Below are 27,574 nucleotides of genomic sequence, written 5' to 3' on the forward strand. Positions count from 1 at the left end.
TGCAAAAGCAAAATTTCCTTTGAAAGCAGAATTTTTACAAAGAGAAGGTCGGCACTTCTGCACTGGAAGGGCTTTGAGAAGGAAGACCTTTGTTGATCTTCTGACTGTGCAGACTAAACTAAGACACAGTAAATTTTGAAGAAGCTCACAGAAGGGCTGCTGCTCCTGGGTGCATGTTGCTCACTGTATTAAGCAGAGGCTGGCTTGCAGAAGGTCCCAGATTTCTCATACCAGTATAGTGAAAGGCAACAATGTCCTTATACCAAATGGGACATCTTCAGGAATGCTAATGGTACATTCCTATTCTGCTCCAAAAGCAATAAAATAAAATGCCAGAGTAGCACAATGACCCCATTTTATATACCTGCCTTCATCTTAAATGTATTTCTATCCCATCAGCTAATGTTTTTATAGTTTTGGACATCATGAATATGGGGATATAATACACAGAGAACAATGAAGGTGGGGTCAGGATACCACACTTCAGACTCCAAACCTGTATATCAGTAATCAGTTCTGCAGCCTTTTCAGTACTTAAAAGTTATCTCATTTTTCTAAGTGCATCACTTGATCTAATAAAACATATTACCCTTACTTGTAAACCTTTTCTTGCCTAACTCATTAGATCATCATGGCTACAGCAAAATACTACTAAATACTATTCATACATCCCACAGAGGTAAAACCCCAAAATAAAGTATGCAAAGCTCTATCTCTGGAAAAGTCCAGAGGCAGGAGCCCTGGGTGCAGGAAACCAAACTCAGATGTCTCTAGGAAGTATGTCAGCAGGTACAGTACAGAGGATCCAGAAAGGAAGAACTGTGCAGATTGCCAGTCAGAAAGTTCCAGTTCACTCCACGGAATAGCCGCCCTCCATGTGGAGAGGAGCTCTCTCTTCTTCCTGCTGCTCCCTTACCTCCTCCATATTTCCACCCTCTCACATTACAGCAGCTACTGGAGGACTTACAGTACTATTTTCTGAATCCCTCAATAGCTACCATAAGGAACCCTAGCAGGTATTAAACCTCCCCAAAAGAGAGATGTGGCAGTGCTGCAGTGAGCACAGTTTTCTCTATTTCTTCTCTTCTGGGACTTCACCATGCAAACTGGGATCAGTGTAAGTGAGTCCTTTCCCTTGTTCAGTAAGAAGGAAAAATGTACATCTTCATGCTCCTCATACATATCTGTATTTTCCTCCTCATGAATTATACTGAGATGCAAACAATACAGAATCTTACACTGAAAATGAAGTACTCAAGATCATGATGCATTTCCTTGGATATTGCATAAATCCCACTTGCCTACATGCATTAAGTCAAAGTCTTTAATTTCATGACTGGATACTATTTTTCCACTAGACCCCTGCCTCAATTACCACACAGGATAAACAGTGCTCACTGAACAAGAAGTTATTCAGTCTTTCATTTAATCCTTGCCTTTTAATGTGCGGACTTGAGCCTTATCTACTGTTAGGACTATACGAATTCAGCTCTGAATCCAGAATGACTGATTTCTTCAAAGGTTTGTGGGTTTTTTTCCTTCTGTAGAGCTTATCAATGCAGTATCTGATGACTGCCTCTGAGGTGAGGTATATAATCCTCTGATAATACCTGCAGCATTGAAGATTTCAGTAAGTACAGGTGTTTGGTGTGAAGCACTGATCTATCAGAGTGCTGAGCATTAGTCTTTTATATTCAAAGTACAGCTAACTTTGACTTCTCTTTCAAAGAATATGGGGCAGTTGCATCTCAATTTGGGTACCCATCTAAAAATTTTAGGAATGTATTCGCAGAGCCAGTTCTGAAAATGGTACCAGCTCCCCTCAGAATCTCTCCCTTCTCCTCCACAGCCCTCGGTACCATTTTCCATATGCCTTCCAAATTCTGTTATATATAGGGAAAGCAATTTATTGACAATGACCACATCACTGTACAGTCCTGATTCATCTCTAAAGCACGTCCTTTATCTGCCTTGAAAAAGACGATAACTGCAGTGGGGGGAGAATCCTGGAAAGACAACACAATATACAGCCTATGAGGCCAAAATAAGTTTGCCAGCACAAACTTAATTTTGACATTTCCTGCCCCTGTAGTGATTGATTTCACAATCTGAATGCTCTTATTATATATATTTTATGTAACTTAATCTGTTATTGTGTTTACACTTCATTGAGACATCAGTAAGCCTGGAACCTTCCTATGTATTAAAAAGCCTCAGATGCTGAACTAGCCGACTAGCTGGCAGCAGCAGCTGGCTGCCACCTTTTGTACAGACAAGCAGTAGAAAAAGAGGACATGACTCACAATTTACCATGAGGTTTTGCTAGTATTTGCTTCCTGTAGAAAAAGAGTGAGACTCAGGAACATCACAATCCTTTGCTGTGCTGTAGGGGTTCTGTGCTCTCCTGTGTTCACATGCTTTCTGCCCTGCTCTTCTCTCATCAGATAATCCTGTTCTCTTCTATCAGTGTCCATCCTGGGCTTTCCTCATCCAACCTTCTTACTTGTTCTCATTCCCATACCATGATCTGCGCCTCCAGCTTCTCACCTAAACAGTCCATCAGAGCTTGTCACGTCCTCTCCCCGCTCGAGTCCCCCCAACTGCTCACTGATACCCAGAAGAGGAACCCCATAACCCTGCCATAATTTGGCATGGCTGAGTGCATCATGCTGGCCAGGTGAGGCACAGGCCAGGGCGAAGGGGCACAGCATGGGCAACACCTTCCTGGATCTTCCTGTGTCAGGTCCTTCAGCTTTATCCGTGCAAGCAATGTGTTTGAAGTGAGCTACACAGAAAAGAGGCAAATGGTAATTGCTTTTGTTTAGGGCTGCAAAATAGAATTCATGAATAGAAAATGAAGCAAAAAGAGTCAATATTATGCTCAGGAAATTTGCAGGAGTTTTCATTACCCAGCATCTCATTCTTTATATGGGAGAGGCAAACACAGGACTGTTCCACAAAAGGAGGGAATATTGGAGAGGAAGATCCAGCTAAAGTCTTGGAATAATTATTTTTCTGTGAAATTATTTAACCAATTCTATTATGTGCTTTGTTTTGAGGTTTTTTCCGCCATCTAAATAATAAATATTTTCTTTGTCTTCCCTTTCCTCTCACCCCACTGCTATGAGGATTTTGGCTATTCAGTGACAACAGCAGCACCATCAGGAATAGAACAGTCCACGAGGGATACAATACAGTATTATAACCAAGCTTTAGGACGTGCAAGGGTATGTGTTTGTGCTCTCTATTAATCATATACCTTTGTGCCTTCCTAGGCACTTGGCCAAAAGGAGAAAGTTGTCAACTCCCTCAAGGTGTTATTGTTACAGGATCAGATGATGTATGCCCTCAGGTGTCTTGTAATCTAATTATTTATAGAGGTATGTCAAAGGAAAAATCTCAGTAACTATGGCAGTTATTTTTGATCATGAAGTCTTAACTCTGCTCCCTTGTGCTGATGCACTGTTTTATTCATAGTAATAAATGCTTGCATAACAAAGGAACCACATAAGTACTCTATTTGGTTTTGGCTCTTATTGCACTGAAATAATCTCTACAGAGGGCAGTTTATAGCTTTAAAAGCACAAACTCAATAGCGGATGTTACAGGTGTGTAACAGCTGAGTTCATGATGAATCAGTATAGTTTGTTTAGCTATGTCTTTCCTTTCTGTTAATAATTTTGCTAGAGGGAGAGAGGAAATGGGAGCAATGTGTGTAGGCACAGGCAAAATGAGGCCAGGTGGAGTGATAAAGCCCTTGGTGGTTCAGCCATGTAAGCCTGGCTTTGTTAGCAGAATGAAGCAAGGCAGTTGAAGAAAGATGGGTAACGTGTTGGACCTTTAACCTGGGGAATCCTTCACCTGGTGAAATGAGGCATTGGGGAAATAATGAACTTGTTCCAGGTGGAAGCTGACTAGCCTTAAAGGAAAAATTAAGCAAAGTGGAGATCTCCACTGCCACTGCAGTTAGTTATCTTGTATGAGGTACACTAGCAGAACCCAGAAAGCTGTGCTCACTGCACAAGGAAAGGGGGAGCCAGCTGAAAGGACTACACTGAGGGGATGCTGTGCTCGGGTTCATATACTAGGAAAATCACAACCACATCTGGAAGGGATGTGACACTGAAGCAGTCAAGCAGGAGAAAGTTGCAGCCAAGTATGGGATAACATGGACTTATACTTGAATTCTAGTATTATGAAATGTATATAAAATGTAGGCAATTCCCCCCTATAATTCTTGTCTTTTAAGACCTAACTATGCAAATTTCATATTGCAGAACAATCCTTGTGCCTGTGACAACACATGAGCATGTGGCAGAGGCACAAAATAGCATCTTCTGTTTCTTTTCACTAAAGACAGAAAAGAAATTTAATGACAGAAGGACAGAGTCCCAACAGCTCCAGCTACTCTGACTCCTTGAAACAGACTGTCCCTCTCACCATAGAAGGGGCTGAGTCAAGAGCTGTAGCTTTTGTATAAAAGTGGCTCCCAAAGCTGATGAAACTTAAATAGTCTACAAAACAGCCAAGGAGTATGTTATTTAAAACTGACATAAAATGCTCCACTCTTTGGAGGTCCCACTGACCAATCTTACTAATTCAAGCTTATCCATAGTAGAACTATCTCACAATAAAGCAGCCCCTATCACACCCCAGCTCCACTTTTACGTATGTATTAAAGAGCGCATGGTTTCTGACATTGCCAGTCCACATCTGAGCTACACAACGCTAGTCCTGGGGAAGCACAGAGAAAGATGACCCTTCCATCTTCTAATTTCCACCTTGTGCCACCAGTGGAGCTAAAGCAGCATGGGCTTCCTTTAAATAATTCAACCAAGGAGAGAAAAAAGCTCTTTGCAGTCTTTGTCCCAGCTACATGAATTTACATGGTTTGGTTCAGGTGCACTTTGCAATATGAGATATCAAAATTAAGACATAAACCATTATTTGTAGGTCAACGTGTTATGCAAGTGAGAGCTCAGAGATCCAGATGTACTTTGAAGTCACAGCAAGAGCAAGTTTTGGGGTGGGAGGGAGGAGGTGGTTGGTAGGGGTGGGAAGGCAGCTCTGCTGGAGACCAATGATGGTTTCAGAGAGAACTGCACTGAAAAGGAACAAAATGATCACTCCCCTCTCTGTACTCCAACTCCCAGCACACAGCCAAACATCATTCACAAGCAACCATTAAAAATACACAAACAAAGCTCAAAGATAATCAAAAAGGAAAAGGATCTCAGTGGTCTGTCTCATTACAGTGCCAGCTCCTAATAAATTCTAGCTGAAAAACAGAAGCTCAATTAATCCAGGGAGCTAATTAGGCTCAGCAACTATATGTTGGAGTTAAAGCCAGGTTCCCCAAAATCAGCAATGCCACTGGTTAAGAAAACCTGAGCAGTAAATAGACTATGATTTACAGGAGAAAAAAAAATCCTCCCACTTAAAATCAATAATGATCCAGATTTTAAATAATTTAAGGACTCTGCATGTGGCCAGGCTCTGTGCTAACTTCTACCAAGATACACTGAGAAAGGGAAGGAAAAAGCCTTCCCACACCCCATTCCCTCCTTGTTTGACTCCCTTACTTGGTAGCATTACGGCAACCACATGTTTGGCTCAGTTTATCTCTATGAAGCCATTTGGTTGCTTTATATGAGAAGGCAACAGTCGTGTCTGCTGCTGAATAGCAACTGGAGCTGCCTTGGAGCCTGCCTGCCTCTTCCCAGGGGCTGCCTGTGCCCTGGCAGCACAGCGGAAGGACTGGGAAGGGAAGCGGTGGAGAGTGGCTGGCCAGCGCCCGTGCCTATAGGGCAGCGACAGGGTAAAACACATAGCAAGAAAGAAGCATGAGGAAACATCCCCTGACAATCTGCTGAGGACCTAGAAACAACCTTCACACCAGCCCCTCTGACAGCTAATATTGGCAGGAGCACAGCAAAGAGAGCCCCAGCGAGGGCATTTCCAATACCCCTCTGTCAGCATGAAGAGCAGGACCCCCACCTGTTGCTCAGCACCTTTGCTTACAACGCTGCTGCCCCCAGCTCCCACCGCCTTCACGGGGTCAAGCAGTAGGGCGATTAGAGCAAGACTCTTCACTCTGCATTCAAGAGGCTAAGCAGAGGGGTTGCTCTTCAGAAGACCTCAGATCCCTGCAGCTCAGCTGCTGCCAGTGTCATCGGCTGGGGTCACACGTGCTGAAGAGCCACCATCAGTGACAGCCCCTGCAGAGAGGGCAGGGCAGCGGCCACCTCAACTCCACTCTCAGCACAGACAAGCACCTGCCTACCAGACTGGTGCAACTCTTGCAATACCCACACACCCAGGCAGCGAGGTGACCATTTTGGCTGCTGCCTCAGTGAATATACCGTGGCAACTTGGAGGGGGCACTGAAAGGCTTCTCGCTGCCGCGTCGAGCACTCCCACACTGCCTGGCTGGAGGCAGCCGCTGCTACGCACACAGCGCTACCCGTGAGCCCACGCAGCAAGCAACAGCTCTTTGCCCTTTGCTTGCAAGGAGTGCTATGATTCATATGTACCAAGAGTAGAATACCAGGGTTATTTCCTCAAACGAATATTAACTTCAAATGCTTGTAATTGATCCATGAATATTCATGATCTTTTGGGAGGATTTCATAATTACTCCATTCTGGTTAGGCTCATTTGATCTGCAGTAGTGACAGCAGTAGTTTACACTCCTTCATCAAGATGCCAACAATTTGGCAGCGTGACCTTCCCAGTTTCCTGTGCTGGAGAGCAGCTCTAGTTATCCTAATTGCAATCCCAAATGGAGTGGTACCTGAAAATAAATTCACTGCTGTTCAGTTTTAGAAACCACTCCACTTGGCACTGCCACTAGCGTAAACAGATGACTGACATCTCCAGGAAACTGGGAAGGTCACTCAGCAAAATACTTGGCATTTTGATAAGTAAGATTTTATATGCCGACCTCCTAGAGCCTTCAGCCCACAGCATTATAGCGGAGGGCAGTGAAAGGGCACACACTCCTGGGCAGAAAGAAAGGAAAAGAAAAAAGAAGGCAGACTTTGGCTGTTATTACTCCTATGAAAATTACACAATTCATCTATGCCACTCACTAGAAGTACTCCCAAAGAAAGTTAGGCTTAAGAGTTCATCCTGCCTATGCACCTGCATGCAAGCTTGCCTCATCACCTCCAACAATGAACTTGTAGCCTGTTGACCAATTTGAAAACTGTGAGAAAATAGTATAAAAGCCTCAAAGATATTGTCTCTGTAAATGCTGCGAGAACTGATGGCTGGGTGGATGGAGAGAAAACTCATTTGTGCTCCCACAGAAACAAAACTGAAACTCCTTAAACTCCACTCCTGGACACACCAGAGAAATCACACAGACAAGAGAAATTCCCAACCACAGGGGAACTTTCAGCCAGTATTTACACCATTTTGGATGTCAAAATTAAGAGACAAATTGTTAGAAATATTATTTTCTCAATGCTGGTGCTCTCAGAAGTATTCATTTAGATCAACAGATGAAAAAATATGCACTCATATGAAAGTGGGTCCTGACTATGAGCTGTCAAAACACCGAGTAAAGCAGTGAAAATATTAAACTAACAGCATTAAAGCAAAATAAACAGTCAGAAGCCTCAAGTCATGTTTCCATCTCTGGTAATCAATTTATTACCTTTTAAAGTTCCTCTTCACATACAGCTCCAAACTCTGCTTCACAAGGAATTATGAAAGTGCTAAAGGCTGCTAAAAGAAGCTATGCCTATCCGTTGGCAAGGAAGATGGACTTTGCAGCAGCCAAGTGATCTGCTAACCCAGGATGGGAATCAAGCAAGTGAAGCAAGTTACAAAATAGGGGAATTTTTTATGTGTCATCTCTCATTTACCAGCTGGGGACACAGTAGCCTCAGTTTCTCGCCTCCAAACCATCCCGGAATTAAGAAAACATGACTGTTATTTAGGAATGCTATACTGGCATGTACAGGGAATATGTACAGATCCTAGACAATGTGCATGCCCATCTGCTTCCAAAAATCTGGGTAAGTAATAAGGTGGCTAAGTACAGACTTAGCCGTCTAACTTTACACATGCTTTCTCTTTTGAGAAGACTAAGAATGCTGAGCTTCTCCTTTACACCTATCTTCTTTAAAAAGCAAAATGGACTAGAAAGCTGGTTTCACTTCACAGATTCCATTTGCTTTACTATTCAATATATAGTGTCAGGGTAAAAATAAGTTTCTTAGACACCTGCAATGATGTTTTCAGAATCTGATGAACACAACATTCTCTGGCTTGCAAGTCCTTGGCCTCTATATTTGTACTGCCAACAGTCAATAGGGACGGGGTGAGCTTGCTGGGAACTGGAGAGAGACCAAGAACTTCTTTCACATAAAAATGAATGGCCATCAGACAGCAACAGCCTTCATCCACAGTTGAGCTGAGCTACTCACACAATGGGCTGATTTAAGAGATGTGATGAGACAGACTGAGCAACAACAGTGATGATGTTGATCTCGCATGGCAATTAAAGATCATAGCTGAAGCATTCTCTACCTGTGCCTGGTTTCGGTGATGTCTGAAAACAAGCCCCAAAATTGAGATTTTATTAACTGAAAACTGTGGCACTGTGGTCCAAACCCAGCTGTCACTCACATCTACAGAAAGGCTCCCATAAGCTTCAGCAGGGTCTGAATTGGGTTTTTACAGATTTAGTGATGGGGTACATGAGATAATGAATAAAATAGTCCCTTCTGAAGTCAAATACATGGCATTGAAGTTAAACTGTGCAACCACAGGCAGTTTTATGAGGACATTTTTGGCAGCGTAAGGCCAAATCTAGCAGCTGCTGCAGGGCACCGGGAATTTTGTCATCTATAAACACAGGCACAAGAAAACTAAATGTTTTGTTCTTTTAGCCCTCTCACACTCCATCATACTTTATTCACAAAGGACTCCAAATAAAACCCGAGGGACCCCAGTCTCCATGCAAGAACTGTGTATTGTAAGTAAAAGTGGCCAAATCAATATATAAAGATTTTTAATGTATATATATTTGCTATTTAAACCACTTGGAGATAGGCTGTATCAAATACATTTATCTTCATCTATGCAGCAATTTAAAATATTAATGATGCACATGCATTTTTCATGTTATCTGAAGTTTCACTCCCCCTTTAAATGGATTCTTCTATTTATTTTGCCCACTAATACCATTAATTACACAAGCTCCTCAGTAGGCTCTTTTATCTCCAACACTTCAGAGATCTCCTAATAGCCTGTGACAGCAAAGGAAAGGAACTCTTTTAAACTTGCCATTTAGTAATTGTTACATAGCTTACAGTTTTACCTGAGGTAACCAGAACATGCTTTAAAGTGCGATAGGTATCTATTATGCGCAGAAAATCAAATGTAAATTTGCGTATTTCCATGTTAATAGCTGCCTCTCCACAAGATGGGTAGTCAGAACAGTTGTGAGTGCCAGAAAGCAATATACAACTACTAATGTTTGTATGTACTTAGTTTTAAATGACAAAAAGATATCTATTAAAGACTTAGCTGTTCAAAATCTCAGAAGGACTAAAATGAAATTTCAAAGACAAGCTGAGCCAGTCTTTCATAAAAAGCACCCTTCAACCTTCAACTGTCTTCAAAAAGCATCAAACTGGACTCATTTACAATGTGCCTGGAAGGTCCCATTTCTGTTTATGAAGCCACTGCTGAAACTCAGGAATTCCTGGAGCTGAAAATAGTTGAGACTGCAAGAATATTTTGGCAAAGTGCTCATTCTAGTCTTTCTCTCCTTAGCATCTGCTGTTGAATTTAGAGAGAGACAGGATACTAGAAGGACATTTGTCCTGAATCAGTATGGCCGTAAGTTCCTCACTGTGAGGGTGGTGAGGCACTGGAACAGGTTTCCCAGAGAGGTTGTGGCTGCCCCCTCCCTGGAAGTGTTCTAGGCCAGGTTGGACGGGGCTTTGAGCAACCTGGTCTAGTGGAAGGTGTCCCTGCCCGTGGCAGGGGGGTTGGAACTAGATGATCTTTAAGGTCACTTCCAACCCAACATTCTATGATTCTTACATTCTTAGTGTTAGGTTATAGTGGTTTACAGCAAGTCTCTGCAGCCTCCTTCCTGCATCTCCTCTGCATGCCTGCTTTTATCTCCTAATAGGAAAAAGTGTTGGTCCTGTGAGCCTGATCCCTGTGGTACTTCACCAAAGCAAAGGGAATGCTTGGGGTGAGAAGAAACTGAATTATTAGCTCCTGCCCCTACCCAGTTCAGAGAATCATATAATCTTCATTAAGCATTTAGAAAACCCATCCTTAAAAACATTAGGGCTTCCTAGCATTGCCTGCACACACTTCCATCACAGACTGGCATGCTGGAAGCCATCTACTCCCCTATTTGCCCATGCTCTTTGGTTTCCATTGCTTTCACTCCCTGGTGATGGGAATGCTCCTGCTGCATGTGCAGACACCACTTATACTCCTTCTCATGCTCTCTGTATTCCCTAACTCTATTTGGGTATGCAAGCCAAATCGATTTCATATTCTCTCACATGAAAAGCTATCCTGCTCTCCTTGCCAGTCTTTCTTGTACTTGCCTCAGTCTGAATTCATCCTCCATCTATATGGGTGACCAGAACTGCATCCAGGAGAGGAATTGCTAGCCCCTTGCATAAGGGTATTGCTATTTTTCTGCTATCATTCCTAATGCCTCCTCAGACTTCACTACCTTCTCACTGTTACATCAGCTGTGGACACCTGTGATCATTAACCAATATGCCTAAATCAGCACACACACCTCGACCCCTTTCTAGCTGATGAGCTCCCAGATTTCAGTAGAAATTTTTAGCAGTCTATCAGGGCAAGCCCTTGCATTAGTGTCATTTCTAGTACTGTAGCCGTCGAGGCCCCACAGCTGCTCCCATCTGATGTTCTGATCTTCCTTTGTACAGGTAATGGCTGTCAGCTTTGTGTAACCAGCCACTATGATTAGTGTGCACCTGCTTTGCGTGCCAAGGCTGCTGATAATAACACTAAATAAAATCTCTCCCAAAACTGGTCCTTGAAGAATTTCCCTGGTGGCTTTCCCTCTACTCGGCTCCCACTTCAATGCTAGCTACTGCTGTCTCATCAGTCTTCACTACCTGATGCATCTTACAGTTCTTTGTCTTCTTCAGTTGAACTGATAATTTCTCTGGTGACACCAATTTAGTTATTTACTTGGGTCTAGACAGATTATATTTTCCACTGGTCTTTCATCTAGAAATTCAGACCTTAGGTATCATGTCTGCATGAGGGTTGTATGCAGAGCATTGTATCCAAATGTATCCCCAGTTTGAGAGGAGTGTTCAATTTAAACACACAGCTGTTCCAGACTCCCTGTCTTGGGAACAGCTAAAATAGTTCAAGGCTCACCCTCTGAGAAAACAATACCTGTTGCCTGGATTTACTCTGAAGTGAGTTTTAACTCAGGCCTTCAGATTTTGTTCCTCTCACATCTGAATGTTAATACTGAATTTTTATTGTAGTGGGACTTTCTTAACGTCTCCATGTTAACTTTTGCAGCTATTGCAGTAACAAAAATTGATCACTTAATTCACACAAACTGGCAGTGAACTCATTCAAGCTCTTCTCTTCTCTCCATCTCTCCCTCCTCCTCCATACACGCTGATGAACAAATCATTTAAGAGAGGTGTTTGTCTGCTGACTGTATGAATTTTACTCAGCAGGAAAATACATTCATCTAATTGCATTTCAAATGGTGAGGATCTGAATAAATGAACGAGCTGTTCTATGAATAGAGGAATTAATGAAGACTAGTTTCCTGTGGGTTTCTGTCCTGTGTTCCTCCATTTCCTACACTTCTGCTGTCCTGTCTACTGCATAGTCCCTATGACCTCACCTTGCCACATCCCACCTAACTCATCTCCTCCAGCTGCAGCTCCTCCCTCTCTCCTTGTTGGCTTGTATGTGCTGGCTGGCTGGCATTGGGCTCAGCTAGCTGGTGAGCCAGCAGACGATGGAGCTGGTAGCTGCTGGCTTCACACCTCCGAGGCCCAGCCTGCTTCTGCCCCGTTCCTCTCCCAGTCCCAGGAGTCTTGCACAGACTTCAGATATCTGAAGGCTTGTCCCTGCCTTAAATCCAATTGGAAATGGTCAATTAAACGTCCAATTAAAAAATGTATTCAGATGATGAGCAATGAGATTGTGTGATCATGTATGCTTCAGCCTCTCAGGAGGTGGCTAAAAATCTCTTGGAGCATGCATGTCAGTGCCAGTCCTGCTTGCAGAGCTTGTCAGGCTTCACAGCTTTGAAGCACAACATTGTGCATAGCAGTCATTCCCACCATCAGCTACTGAAGATACACAGGACATTTCCCATATTAGCATTATGAAAGTGATTAGAGCCACCTAATTATAGCTGTACAATGACAAAAATCTCAGCTCACAGATGTCAAGTTAGCCAGGCTTTTAAGTCTTTCATGTCCTGTGGTTTAGATTATTCCTGTTTTATAATTTTCAGATCCATGTCATGATTTTATGTCCAATTAATTCTGTGGGAGGACAGCACTTCTTAAATGAACACAGAGTAAATACAATCAATAACAAATGGGCTGTTATAAGAGTTCAAGTCATTATTGCATTGTTAATATTTTCCAGTAGTTCAGGTTTAGTTATTTTTTCTGTGATGTATGACATATTAAATACATAGCAAATGGTTTAAAGGTCCTGTTTTGTTTTCAAAGCTACTACTATACCAGTTTCAAAAAAAGTCATAATGACCCAAGAGGGACCAAAGAAGTTTTGACAACCCATGAATCTTCCCTCAGTGCAGCAGATCTGCATATAGTGTAGCTAAGAGGTGTTTTTGACCCAAGCATTTATAATTAACTCATAACTTGTCAGATATAAAGAAAAGCTTTATTTTCATTTCAGTATTTCTGTTACAGTGTAATTCCAAGAAACACCAATTAGCTATCAAATGCTGACAACTTGCACTTATCACTGATTAGGGCTAGATATGAACTATAAACCTAGCACATTACCATAGTGCAACAGCTCATTACCAGTCTAGCTTTCCTAGCTAATCTTTTCTACTAATTTTTATTTAGGGACCTTCTGGCTAGCTCATCTGAAAATTATACGCTAATGATCTGAGCAGAATTGAGAGCTTTAAATGGTAACATGGGAGAAAAAATAATTCTGTTTGATCTCTTTATGTCATGATAGATGCCATTTAATCAATTAGCACAGCAGAATATATCATTCCATTTCAGACCTGGCAAATATAAAAGAAAACAGAAAAGGATCTAGACCTTCTCCACCACGTAAAAGAGCATCATATATAGTATCAGAGAATGTTTAGGAGCACAGTTACTGCGACAGCAAAGACACTATTTCCTGTGGGACTCCTACAAGTCTACCATAGGGAATTGACAGGGATGTGACTGCTGCTAATAGAGGGGATGTGTCAGAGACAGGGCCACAGCATTGTACACTGTGTCCTGTGGAGACATCAGGCAGCAAGGTGGCCCTGCTGCCAGTTAAGCCTCCAGAAGGCTTAACATGGGGCGCTGGGTCCCTGGAATGCCGCAGAATCAGAAATGTGGCTTCCAGTTTTGTCTGCCTCCTTCTCCCCTAGCTGCCCAAGACTATGAAAGCATTTGAGAAACTGCATCCAGAATTCAGATTCTGAATAACCATGGACTAAAGATACTGCAGCAGTGACAATGAGTGCTTCACAGTTATTTGTCAGAACTATATGATAAATAAAAATTACTTCTGAAATATATTGGGGACAAAAAAGGAAAAGAACAGGATGTTTCATAATGTCACCACTTTTTAATGAGTGCAAAGGATTAAAGATGGTGGTAAGATGTAGGTAGGAACAGGTAGAAAAATGTATCTGATCCACATTCTGTAAAGCTTGTGTAAATTAAGGGCTATAAATGGGATATAGAAGTCCTACATTTAATAATTAATATAAACAGATTGAGAGCAATGACAGAAATGTTTGAGAAACAGCACAAGATCACATTTAGGGTCCATCTCATTTCCTACAATCTAACGGTGCTGGAGTTGCTTTTCTGAAGACTACAAGATTCACCCAACAATACCACTATTGCGCCCTGTGTTTACTGGTTCCTACTCTGAATGAGTCAAAAACAGAGATTGTCAAAATGCACATTAATGCCTCAAAAAACAAATTGTGTTTCTAAATCAAGCACTCAAACACATCCATTGCTGGCTGTGCAATTCAAAACTTGGATAATGGCAGAGCACAGTATGCTGAGCTAGTTCTCAACACTCATCCAGCCCTGACCTTAAAACTAAGTGCATGGCCTTTGATCTGAAAGAAGCTGGCCTTTTTCCTAAATATGGTGGTAGAGAATTTTTCTTCCTATGATGGACGAAAGAAGCGAGAATCCCTCAGGACTCCCATTCTTGAAACCTGCAGAGCAACAGGAGTGAAGATTTGCTGCCCTCTGCTCATCTTTCTACATCTCCCAAAAGAATGTTCTCTACTTAAATATGCAAAGGTTTGCAGATTTAACTGCCAGAAATGTTTCAATATGAACGTAATCAGACCATAGGGCTGGGAGATGTTAATTTACTATGAGAAAGGAGCCAGAAGGAAAAAGCACCGTACGTATTCCTATTGCATATTATAAGATTAACCAAGGAGAACTTTCTCCTGCATTCAGGTACTGCAAAATGCAGTGAAAGGTCATATAGGCAGCATATAATTTTTAATGTCAGTATAGAACACTTAATTCTGTTCCTTTGTATTTAAGACAATAATCATTGTAAATTTTATTAGTTGGCTTCTAGCACAATAGCATTGTACTTCCAAATTGTGCAGTCTTAAAAATGAACTTACATAAAGCTCCAGTTACTGACACAATTAATGGATAATACACAGAGAAGAATACAGAATTAATTAGGTTTAATATGGATTACAGATTAGATATTAGTAGGAAACATTTGGATTTTTATATTTCTGGGAGATTAATTAAGGTGAAGCAACACACTGGTAATATTTATCATGAAGCATTGATTTTACATCTTTATGGATATGAACATAATATAAAAAGTTATTTGTGTTCTGAACTTAAGGTTAATTTCAATAGATAACATAGCTGTTTAATGCATAAAATAGATGTGTAATTGCTAGTCAAAATGACCCTCATATACCCACACTATTATTCCTAGAGTTGAATACTACCTTTCTATAATTTCATACACAGCCTGCAACATTCTTTATTCGTAGCCCACAACTAGATGTTCCCTGTTGAAAAGATGTGGTGTTTTGTTGTTACTCTACTCAGTTACCTATTGTTCTCTGATCTTCAGCGAGAGGGATACCTTCAGCAACAGCAGAGTTTGCTCTCTGATTAGGCATCTGAACAGTAGTGTGAAGCTGAGATTCCTTAAAAGAATCAGGTATTGCTCCACAGAGAACCACCATGGATGGAACCTGGCCAATAGAATTAAAAATGTATTCTTAAGGGTTATACTATCTTTTGGATGGGTGTGATATAATAGCGTTATCAGAGAAAATTTTAGATCTTACGTATTAAACAACGTAAATTCTTCTCTAATCAAATGAGCCCATTTGTAAAGAAAACCTTATTGTGGTATCTGTTTCCAATAGCCTGTTTATTGTCAAATATACGTACTGACTTGCTTGTATTTGCTTTCATTGCCTTATCGCTCCTTGAAAAAAAAATGTTTGGTAGAAAAGTTTAAGCAAAACTATGAATTTTCTTGGGAAGATGAAAAAACCCATTTCAGTTTTCAGAGTACACCTAACAGATCGGATTGTGATGCCAGTAGAGACCAGGGGAGTTCTGCTACAATGACACAGAAGCAGCATGTCCCTGCCTGGACAAGCCCTGACCCTGCTGGGAAGACAGGTGACAGCCCCTGGGAGCATGTACATTCAGATTCACAGCAGCCAGAACCTTCCCCCACACAACACCCTCACGGCCATGGGGCTCGCTGGGCTGAGATGAGCGTGAGGGGAATGGACATGGCAGCTGCATGCACACAACTTCGCCAGTTGTGTAACCTACTTGATGTTTATGTCTGACACACACATAAATTATTCCAGGCAAAAGAGCACACAGAGGACTGCAATCAAGCATAGCTCAAAACCAACAAAAGCCACTGATTATAATGCCATTACACAGCACATCACCATTCAAAATGGCAGTAGTCACCTAACAAGAGAAAAGAAAATCTGTTACCAGCTTAACAGGCTTATTTTTTATTCTGTATGATGCAAAGATCCTAAAGGTTACCAAAGAGCACCCTCACTTTTTCTGTAAAACACACTCCTCAGTAAGCAGCCTCAACCCTTGGCTGAAAAAAACATAGGACATTTCACAAATCTCACTGGAGCACAATGTGGTAGGGTGACAACTGGTTCTCTTTCACAGACATGTATTTTCAGAGTCAAATCTTACTCAGCTTTGGTCCTCCATCAGCCCTTCTTTCACATCGGTGTAAACTATTGCAACTACAGCAGGTGTCCTCAGTTTCCTTTGACGTGAGAAGAACTATCCCTCCATTACTTGAGCAACATCCGCACATGAGAGAGATGAGCAGGATTCAGGAGGCACATGTCGGCATGTTCTGACTGAGTACATAGAGCTCCTATAATATTCTCTCCCCCTATGAAAAAGAGCAGCTATTTCTCTAACACCATACCTTTGGAAACATACTTTTTTTGTTATGCAGTACATGCCAACTAGGTAGCAGATCTGGATACCGCATCTAATTCCCGTTCTCTTGCATGGGTGTGTAACTTCAAAGAACATCACATGGAGCCTGTGAAAACAGTTCTTTGCAAGAGAGAGGAAACGCAGTCCAGGAGCACAAAAGATTCTTCTACTCTGTTTATAGCTTGAGGGAGACATGAAAATTGTGTTCAATCCTCAAAAGTGCTCCAAGAAGATTCAGGTCCCACTTGCACAAAGATGATGAGGTGCTTTTAACAGCTCACCTTGTCAGTGGCTCCCCTCATTTGTTCTCCGGCTGTCTCCGAGGCGAGTGGTGCAGGTGCCTAGTGCAGTCTGAGCTGCCCGAAGGGACTGGCACACAGGACACGGGAGCTATGCAAGACCCCTGTCCTCTGGAGCTCCCGCTGCAGGCTGTGCAAGCTGCCTACGGCGAGGGCAGTACGAGAGAGACTTCAATCAGTGAGAGCACCCACTCCTGCAAAGAGTGGAATGCATTGTGCGCCCTTTTCCAAGCCCCAAAATCCCTTCACGTCTATGACAGCTCCCAACTTTCTCCTTTTTTTCTATTTATAGAGACTGAAGACTGTATCTCCATAGCTCCCAGGTTTGTAACAGCACTCAAAAAAGCCACCGCCATCATTATGCTACCCAGCTCTCTGCTCTTCAGCACCAGCCATACCAAAGGGAGCCAGAAGGGCTGATATTTCTGACAATATGGACATATGTTTTGTCATTGATTTTCAAAATGAATGAAGCTTTATTTTTGCCCAAGAACACAAACTAAGGAACAGTGAGAGAAACAATTTAGTAACTCCCCTATCCCTCAAAAATAACCCATTGGAAAATAATTTTAAATATGGCAAGTAGGACAGTTTTGCTGATGGGGTGATGAGACAAAATACAGCCAAAACAGTTAAACCTGTTGTCTGAAATTAATTTTACTGAATCTTGTCATATATTGCTAGAAAACATGTCACCTGATGATATTTATAAAGAAACAAAATTTTAAAAATTAAAATAATCTAACAAGTTTGTTCTGCAGCAGGAGAGAGCTCTAATTTTAATATTCCAGAAGACAGTTCTAATCAGCCTGCTAAACTCTAAAGAGTCAATGCATATTTTAAAAAAATTACTTCACATCTGTTCTTTGTGTATAGGCCTGGAGGCAACCACTAGCCAGAAAACTTTGATCATTCAGCAGAAGCTAGCTGGTATCTGAAGAGCACAAGAGGATTGTCTTCATTGCTTTCCTCTCAAACATGTCATGAAAATAAGAACTTCAGTAAAAGTTTGTATGGAAAAAAACATCTTGCAGTTACAATGCTATTCAAATGCTCTTGAAGCAATAAGACAAACTGGCTGAAATATTCTCCATTTACAACTATGCAATTCTCTTACAAACTTCTAGGGCCTGTCGCTCCATTGAAGGGGTGGTGTTAAATAGAGGCCAGGAAAATAAAGAGTATTAAGAAAAATTGTTCAAGTATCTGCTCAGAAAATGTAAACCAAGTTTTTGTTTATTTTTAAATTAAGGTTGCACATACTATTTGTATAAATTGAAGAGGAAAATCAAATAGTCCTGCTTGTGCCACTTCAGTAGTCACAAACCCCTATTTATGTGGCAAGTTTCTGTATAACCTTCCTGAGCTCCAAATTCATGGTTACAGACCCATTTGCAACCAGTCAATAGATGACTGTACATTTCCAGTTTTCACATTCACCAATTCCATCAATCACGTCCCTTGCAATCCCAAACTCAACACTAGGTAACACTTAACATAACTACCTCTTTCAACAAATAAGCTGTTAATCATCAAATACTGAACATGAACTATGGTATACAATATCCCTTAGCAAGGATTTGAGGATTATCTCATCTAATTAGATATAAGCATGTTTTCTAATCTGTGGGTTTAAGCCAAAGCCCAATAAAAAGATTTCATTGACTTATACCGAGTTTTGGATCAAGCACTGGGAGAACTTGATTTTGTAATTCAAAGAGAAAGAGACCCTAAAAAAAAAGTGTAACTAAATGAAGAAGGAAGAAAAGCAATTAACTGAGTTAAATCATCTGGCACAGAAATGGACTGGACATCCCATATCCCTGCAAGGGTAGAGTCTCGATAAAGACAGCACTGAGACTTTCTGGATTTCTTTGATGCCATGGAAGTGTAACAATCCAGCTGGCTGCTAGTTTTCAGACTCCTAAAAGCAGAGAAGAGTCTAGCAGACACACTAGAACATGTTTTATTGTTTATTTGTATAACTGCCTGCTATGTGCAAACACCTTCCAAACAAGGATGAAGATAAATTATCAAAATGGAAGTACAGCTGTTCAAAATGGTTAAAAATTTGACTCCAGGACTCTGCACTGAAATGACATAAGCCTAACCCCTAAGCAATCTGGAACTGTTTATTATATAACTCTTAATTAATATTGTTAGTTACATGTTTATTTTGCTTTTAAATCATCCTACCAATGAAGTGTTCACTTCAGCTCTTGGGAAGTTATTCCATTGACTAACAGGAATCACTGTTAGCATGCTTTCAAGTTCGTATTCCTCTGTCTCACTACTTAAGGATAAGAAAACATTCTGCCACAATTCTCTCCTCCTATATGTATTCACATCCTTGAAATACTACAGAGCAGCTGTCATCTCCCTTCTCAGAGGTCTCCTTTTCCCTGCCAGCTATGAAGCTTTATTTCTGTTCAGTGTTCTTCCAGGTGAGTAACCCTTTCATCTCAGAGCAGTCATAATTCTTCTTGCTTCTCTTTTAAATTTTCTCCAGACTGTAACCTCTTCTTAGCAATGAGATGCCCAACTACCCACAAGGGGCCACATACTGGCACTATACAAAGAAAAGCTATTTTCTTTGGTCATCTGCAGTGGGATGTCTCTGCTCTCTTGCCCTGAGTCACACCGGCTTTGTGCAGGGAAAGAAGGATCAGTAGGGAAATGAAAGTTAATTTCACAGATCATATCCATATTCAACTACTCAAGAAATTGGAGATAATCAAAAACATGAAGTAAGGTTAATAAATATTACTACATGCTTTTTGAACATTTGCTGCATTGCACAAGAGCTAGTTATTCCAAGAATATGACTATTTAAAAATTGTTCAGTTACACATGAAATGAATTATCACCACATTTCCACAAGAGAAAATGTATTAATGTTCAAATGAGCCTGAACCAGTGGTGGAACAGGTGAGAATAAACTGCTGGATACCCTGACTGAAGGTTCAAAATGGCATTTTAATGAATTAAATACAGATTCCTTTGTATATGAAATCACCACAACAGCCTATTTGGGTCCCACTCAAGTTATATTTCAGGCAAAACTGCACGCTTCTGGATTGATTGTTCATTACCAGTCATGTCTGTGCTGGCCCATGACCAAAGTAGTGTCCTTCCATGATGCAGCTATCTGCTGCTGATAGGAATGGCTATTTAAATGCAATTAGTAATTGCTATTAAATCTGACTATAAACCACAAGCACTTCCCTTCTCATTTCATTTTGAAGTCCATCATTATTTGCTTGTTACAGTATTTGTAAAGTGGTAATTCATCGAGTGGTTCAAAGAGTATATTGAAAGAGATAGCTCATCAGGCCTGATTCTTCCCACTTGAACACCTGTGCAGAATCTAGCCATTTCAACTTGAGGTGTTTTCTAAAACTGGTGTAACAGGATCAGGCTCAGTGAATGCAGCACACCAGCTTACATCCACTACACATGCATGCAGACACCTCTGCTCCAATAATTATCACATTGCCAGTCTAGCAGGACTGACTTGAAAAGCCAAAGCTGGGGGGAATGGCAGCTCCGCTGAAGCTTTCCTTGAGGATTTTGTCTACTATCTCTCATTAACTTGATGATGAAACACAGTACTGTAAGACATATGCAGATAAAGCTCAAATCTGCACTATCAGATGTACAAACTGTCCTACAATAAAGTGCATTGTTGATGAACACTACAACAGCGATTGCTGGAGCATGCAAAATCTGTTATCCTCATGCTCCTGAGTTGCAGATTAAATTACTCTAATAAAATGCAAGAAATTTTCCTACATTCACAGACTGTGCATCTCCGATTCCATCTATTTTATGTAGTTCTCAGGAATAAAGAAGAAAATTGTCAGAAATCAACCTAGTAAAATGGTCAGCTACAGAAAAACCCCAAAGGTGAAAGTAATTGCCAGATGCTTCAAGTCCTCATTACATCCGCACTGCCAGTGTTTCAGTGCTTACCTCTTGCTGGCAACTGCATTGCTCTTCCATGTTGCCAAAGCACTCTGGCTAGTGTCAAAGAGCATGCACCTAAGGCCAGGTCCTCAGCTGGTATAGTATGGCATTGCTTCAGTGTCTGTTAGCCAAGGCTCTGATCCATACGACCTGGCTGCCAACATCATGGAGAAATTCCTTTGTTCCTGAGCAGCTCGTGTTTTTGATAGCTAATTAGAAACTATTTCACATTCAACAAAATCTCTATTGACCGCTTGCCTACAATTGGATCATTCAGGGATATTTCTTAGGCTTATTTCTCATTTTGAATGGGCTCATTTGTTTTTCTCTTTTGCTTTCCAGTTCTTCTCTGTGAATTGTTGTCTCCTCTACATGTTATCTCAGTGTCTCTCAGAGCTCTCCCATTCATTCTGGGTCATTTCCCAGTCCTGTGATTCTGTTTCAGCTGTCACTCGTGTCCTTATTTTCATTCTTTATTTCCCCTTCTGCTTTCACATTTCCACAAGTAAAACAGCAAAACAGTTCTTCATCCACTTCTAATATATTCAATACTAAATTAACACAGAAAGATTGTAGATTCCAGAGGCAGCACCAGATTTTTTTATGAGAGTTTCTGTGGTCTTTGTACCATGTTCTCATTGAGGAGAAGCAAAAGCAAGGAACAGAAGACTAGTAGATGTAGCAGTGGAAAGCAAAAGCGACTGAAATCTCTCAATTAAAACAAATTAGTTTTGTTTAGGTGCTGATGAAGTAACAATTAAACAGGTTGCTCATTGGGCATATAGTTCAATTTCAGCACTAAATTCTTGGGCCTAGTTAGCAGACATGACTGTGTGAATCCCAAAAATCTAAGGCTTAGTACAAGCTCATAAATAAGGATAAAATCTCCAATAGTAATACTAGTTATTGTACAAGAACTGGGTTTTAGCTTTCCTTATCTCTTCCTGAAAAGTTTTCACTGACATTTCTTCTGAGAAAAAGAATCTAACTCAGGGCAAGAAGTATAAACAAAAGATACCTGGGATCCCAGTTCTCTTCATACACATTTTTTTTACACAGATAAACAACTGCAGATAAATACACCATTTAACCAAGAAAAGAATCTGAATTAGTGGATCCATCCAAACCTCATTTTCATTTTTACACCAATAATTAACTAACAATTTAAAGAAAATATCTGATATAGAGCATATTCTTTAGGCTCATCTTTTATACCACAATACTATAATCCAACTCTTGCTTTTCTCCTTTTCACTTAAAAGCAATAATAGTCTACCCTTGGCCGAAAAAAAACAGGTTTTGCATCCCATTAGGACCATCTATGTGAGTCCTTAACTCTAAAAAAAGTGAAAAAATAAGGTAACAGAGACCTAGCAACAGTTAAAATATAAGCAGTGCTTTTTGCCAAGTCTGAATGCCCTTTACAAAGTCCTACTTGAATTTCTTCTAGCTCGGTTTTATAAATGGGAATAAATAAACAAATACATAAATAAATTATTTTCCAAAGGTCACACAGAAAGGAAGAATGGATTAGCTCATGGTTTAAGCATCAGATTAGATTTTAAAACATGGTGGCTCTGCCACTAAGCATCTTGTACAACCTTGCACCAGTCACTTAACATAATTTTATTTTCTACAGATTGGATTAAAAAAAAAAAATAATACTAGCATGTAAGATCTGGGAGGAATTGCAACCATATGACAGAGAAGCAGAAGTGCCAAGAATAAAATTCATGCTTTTAACTCACGCCCATCTATTTTACAGACAAGATTCCCTCCTTGGATAAGCATAAGCATGTAGTTCAAAATATAGGATGCCTCCAGAAACACTAACACATTGGGATAGCACATTAAGAGAAAAGCCTATTAAATAAAACAAGCAACAAATTCTGAAAGAGAAATTCATACAGCCTTGCACTTTTCTAAACAGTTTTCTTACATTCTCATAGTCATTAAAATGTATAAAAATGATTATTTCCAAAACAGCATTACCATGAATTATCACCACCCCTGTTGCCTAGCAACTGGAGTAATTTTTGAATAGTGAGCTATATAAACCAGTATCTGGAGTTTGTGCAAATGGGTATTCATTTGAGGATTTAAAACACATTCATCTTGAAAATCAGAGGCAGATAATATAGCACTAATGTAAAGCTGAAATGCTCTTAAAAAAATAAAATGGCACTAACAATTACTGCAGCTTAGCAAAACCCTCCTCCTGTAGCAGATCTGAGCCCTGACAAACTTGGTCAGGGCAGGAGCTGACTCCCTTGCTCTTTCTTGGGCTTGCAAGTATCCTTTTCTAATTTTTATGATGATGTTTGACATTCCTGCAGAGAAAATAATTCTTGCCCAGTCTCTTGAGGGATTTGCTCGTAACTCAAGAGCAAAAGAAACTGGTGACATTAAATGGCAATGTATTTAAATCAGATTAAAAATTCTATTTTTATATATCATACCGATCTGGAAGAACCCAATGGTTCATACCATGAGAGAATGATGTGCTTAGTAAGGTTCAAAATAGGTCTGGACATTAGCAGTGACAAAGAGATAACCCACTGAGATATCAGAGAGAGATTATAAGTACATATATGAAAGATACAAACTCCCAGAAATCACAGCCTGTTCACTCATTAGCTGCATGTAGTTGTCCATTATAGGGATTCTTTCCCATTCTTCAGACCCATGTGGAATTTAACTTGAATGCAGGAAAAGATCCCAAACCATATCAACCTGTATTGTTTGATGTCAGAGAATTTCTACATTACTTTCTTACAACTTTAGGAGACAAGTTCCTCCTAAAACTAGTGTCAATCTGTGTTACCATTTCCAAAATGTGGGGGGGTGGGGGGATGTTCCTAAGGGAGAAAGATTCCAATGTAATGGCTTCCAAGGCTTAGCCTTATGGATAAGAAAAAAAAAAAAAAAAAACAATATGCACAATGTGCTGAACTGCAGCATGTGTTTTTCATAGAGACTGCAGGCAGAGAGGCAAATTCATCCCTGGCATAAACATACAGTCCACTGAAGGCAATGCAGTAGCATCTGCTTATACCAGCCATGAATCTGAACAAGCCTTTCCCTACAACTACTACCTGCGGAGATAAAGCTGGATACAGCACTGAAGGGAATTTAAGAGCCTGCAGCCTCTCAGAGTTTAGAGAACTAAATTTCTGCAGTAAGAGAAAACCTGATGTTTATGAAATTGTGAGTTTCCAGGCTTCCAGGAAGACATGCAGTGCCTACTGACAGGCTGCCATAAAATACTTAATGGCTGTTTAATAGCTCAGATAAAGAAAAGATGCTCCATTTTGTCTGCTTCTCTATGGAAATTTGCTGAGACCACACACGCAATGTGCAGTGATGTCACATAAGAAAACACTTCTGTTGTTTTCCTTTGGTCCCACTCAAAAAAGGCAGTTAACAAAATTTTAATTTCATCCTTAACAATGAAAGAGAACACCCCTAAAGAAAAGGAAATTATCTCAGCTATATAGGCTAGCCACTGCTCTAAACAAGAGGCACTGCTGAACACATATCACATCAGTCTATGGGATGCTCGGCCTCCTCTACAATGCAGCACACACACCCTCCCCTCCTTCCTCTCTTCTCCACAAGGAGCAGCACACACCTGTACTGCCGGATGACTGAGCAAATAGTGTTTGCGCTCACCCAGCCACTAGGACTCATAGATTTTCTGCACTCCTCTCAGCAAAAAGTAGACAAAATTTGCTCCAAAATATGCCAATATGTTTTTCAAATTACATTTTAAAAGTCCTCCTTAGAAACAGAGACATTGCCTGTGATCTACAGATGACCAACCACTTGTCTATACTATCTGCTCTTATAGAAGTGAATTCAGGAGGAGGTGCTGGCCTGAAGAGAGCTTTTATCTTCTTTCAGCAATACAGAATCATTGATGAGCAAGTGCACTGGCACCTCTGGCTGTGTAAACTCAGAAGTGCGACAGCAGGGAATCACAGAAGAAGGACTGGTAGCTCAGCAAGTAGAAGACATGTTTGATCATGTTTTTCTCCCAGTCAGGCATTGCCAGGAAAGACAGCTGTTGTATTTGGTAACTATTCCTTGTATGTTTAGTTCTAGCCTAGGGAGCATCACCAACATCATTTTTCTATTCCTACAGTTTGCCTTCCCTTCAGTCCATAAAAACTAACAGGAAGGAAGACAGGCTTTTGATAAGCATAGTTTGAGCTACACTTTATGAAGTGCAGAGTTCAAGCTATTTTCACACTACAACTAGGTACTTGATCCATAAAACATTTCCTGAATGTTTATATGTACACATTTAATTGGCCCTTAACTGAATTCCAGTCTGACTGAATTCCAGGAACAGGAAACTTTCCAGATATCATGTTTTAAGCCTGGACTGCCAAATAATTTTGGAAAATAAATGTTAGAAGAAAACTAAAATTATAACTGAATTCATCTTTATTTTCTAAAATGAAGACAAAACCAAAGAAGTAAAACTTGTCAATACCTTGCAATCTTGAATGAACATGAAAAAATAATCATGTTTGTAGCCTTTAACATGATTAAAAGGGTAAAACGTATGGACTGAAAAATGTTCTGTGAATGACTTGGTTCAATTTTCATGTCATCCTGTTGTTCCTAACTCCAGATCTCATATACATGTCCTTCATGAATAGTGGCATTCATTAGCACTTCAATTACAAGATGCTACAGTAAGCCGTTCCTGTGATGCTAGTTGCTACTCCCTAGGCTTTAGGCTAGAGAAAAGCAATACTGTCGACAAAATAAGAAACTTCTCAACAGGAAGGCTGTAAAACTGTCTGGGTTGGTTAATGAATCCAAATTTGCTTTCAGACCTGCACACATGACAAATGGGGTGAGAAACATTGAAGTGAAATGAGTACAAAACATACCCACTAGGTGAGAAATTCCTCTAATTTCCTGGAAGCTACCTGCAGTAGCAAAGGCCACTTGTCTAGTGTGACAAATAGGGCCTACTTCTTTTTTGCAAGTGAAAGGCTGACACTGAGATTCAAACCATACAAAAATAAAATGCAAAGTAACCTTGGATCCCAGAAAGAATCTCATGACAAAAATGCATGCTCATTGTGACATAAATTTTCAGGAAACTAAATTCCACACAATGGACAGCAAAATAATTTTCTCTGTAGTGCCACATTACAGCAGCAACATTTGTCTCTGTGAAGTAAATATGAAACTGGCTCTCAGATGCTTTGAAATATTAAAAAAAATCTTTGAACAATACTAGAAAACAAAATCCTAATGTGCTGAAATTCAAGCCTTAAGATCTTTAAGACACCTGGGTCCTATTTCAGCAGGCTTCTTCCTTTCAAACCTGAATGTTAAATACAGCGTAGCTACCAGATGTAAGGTTAGATCAGGTGTCACTGAACCTTAGGCAGGTTTTGCTGTACCTCAGGAGGGCTGCACTGACCTCAGCAGACTCTCGCTGCTCACCCCATGTCTGCCTCAGGCCCAGACAAGCAAACTGCCTGCAAGCATCCTCTCATTACGTGTAACATAGGATACCACTTACTTGTATGGGATGTGTTTGCTTCCATTGACGAGGGCGAGGATGACATTGCCCAGTGCTGACAATGAGAGACAGAGGCCAGAACTTCCCTCCCGGTTTTTGCTGAGCACTTTCACGCAGCTACCCAGGTCAATAAGGTGCAAGCGGCTGCGACCTCCAGACACTGCCAAAAACAAAGCAAGCAAACAGTTAGCATATGCCTCCAAAAGCAACCTCCCAGGAAAGCAAAAGTCTCACCACAACTTGCGAAGAGGAAACAATCCAGAAACCTTTCCTGATTCATGTTAGCAGCAACAGACTGTACGGGTCCTGTTAACTCACTGTCGGCCTTTATTGCTGTACATTGCTGTCCACTCTGGACTTGCTTAAAAATTGCCAAGGCTTTCAGTACTCACCCACTCCTGCAGGTTTAACTCTGTGGGAGTCACCATTGTGGTTTGGGGTTTTTTTTAACTACATCTCTATTTGTCTGTACCTGAGTTGGCTCTGGTTTTGTCTCTGTCATTACAGATCCTCTGTCCAGAAAACTACAGGCTGGGAATTGCTGCTTGGTGAGCAGTCATCCTGTGGTAGCTTCTCTTATCTTTCTTATATTGAATCCTGGATCTTCAGAAGAACCTGTGGCATCTCTGGGACATTCAACTTTCCTTTAAGTCTATATATTTTTACATTATCATTTGGGCTAAGAGAAGTTTTGCGATGCCATGGGTAATGGATAGTGGACAAGCTGCTCTGTTCTGAAAATGGTTTCTGTAAAACTGGTGGTGGATCCCTATGGGTTTTTTTCTTGTTTACTCTATCAACACACTGCATTTAAAGTGAAAAGATGCTATCATTGAAACACCAAGATTAAAAGACATTTTCTCTCTTTAAAAACATTCGGTTCCTTAGGAACCCAGGATGAAGACTATGTAGACTTTACAGAAGTGTTTCTAATTCTCGTTTATCTCAAGACAATTTCCTAGCTGTATTTTTTTGCATCTGATCTTTGACCACTCCTCCCTATTCTCAAGAGTTAATTTAGAAGCAATCTGTAGGAAAAGGCAGTT

At 40.6% G+C, this 27,574-nt stretch overlaps 1 protein-coding gene across 1 annotated transcript in view; it reads right to left on the bottom strand.

The window, feature by feature from the left end:
• Window positions 1–27,574, bottom strand: part of KIF26B (kinesin family member 26B) — a 313,880-nt gene that overhangs the window by 30,928 nt on the left and 255,378 nt on the right. Inside the window, exon 10 of the mRNA XM_074818335.1 lies at window positions 26,529–26,688. Coding sequence (XP_074674436.1) covers window positions 26,529–26,688 — 160 coding nt within the window. The remainder of the gene's footprint in view (window positions 1–26,528; window positions 26,689–27,574) is intronic.

This window comes from Strix aluco, chromosome 3, assembly GCF_031877795.1.
Source record: "Strix aluco isolate bStrAlu1 chromosome 3, bStrAlu1.hap1, whole genome shotgun sequence".
NCBI classification, from domain to species: Eukaryota; Metazoa; Chordata; class Aves; order Strigiformes; family Strigidae; genus Strix; species Strix aluco.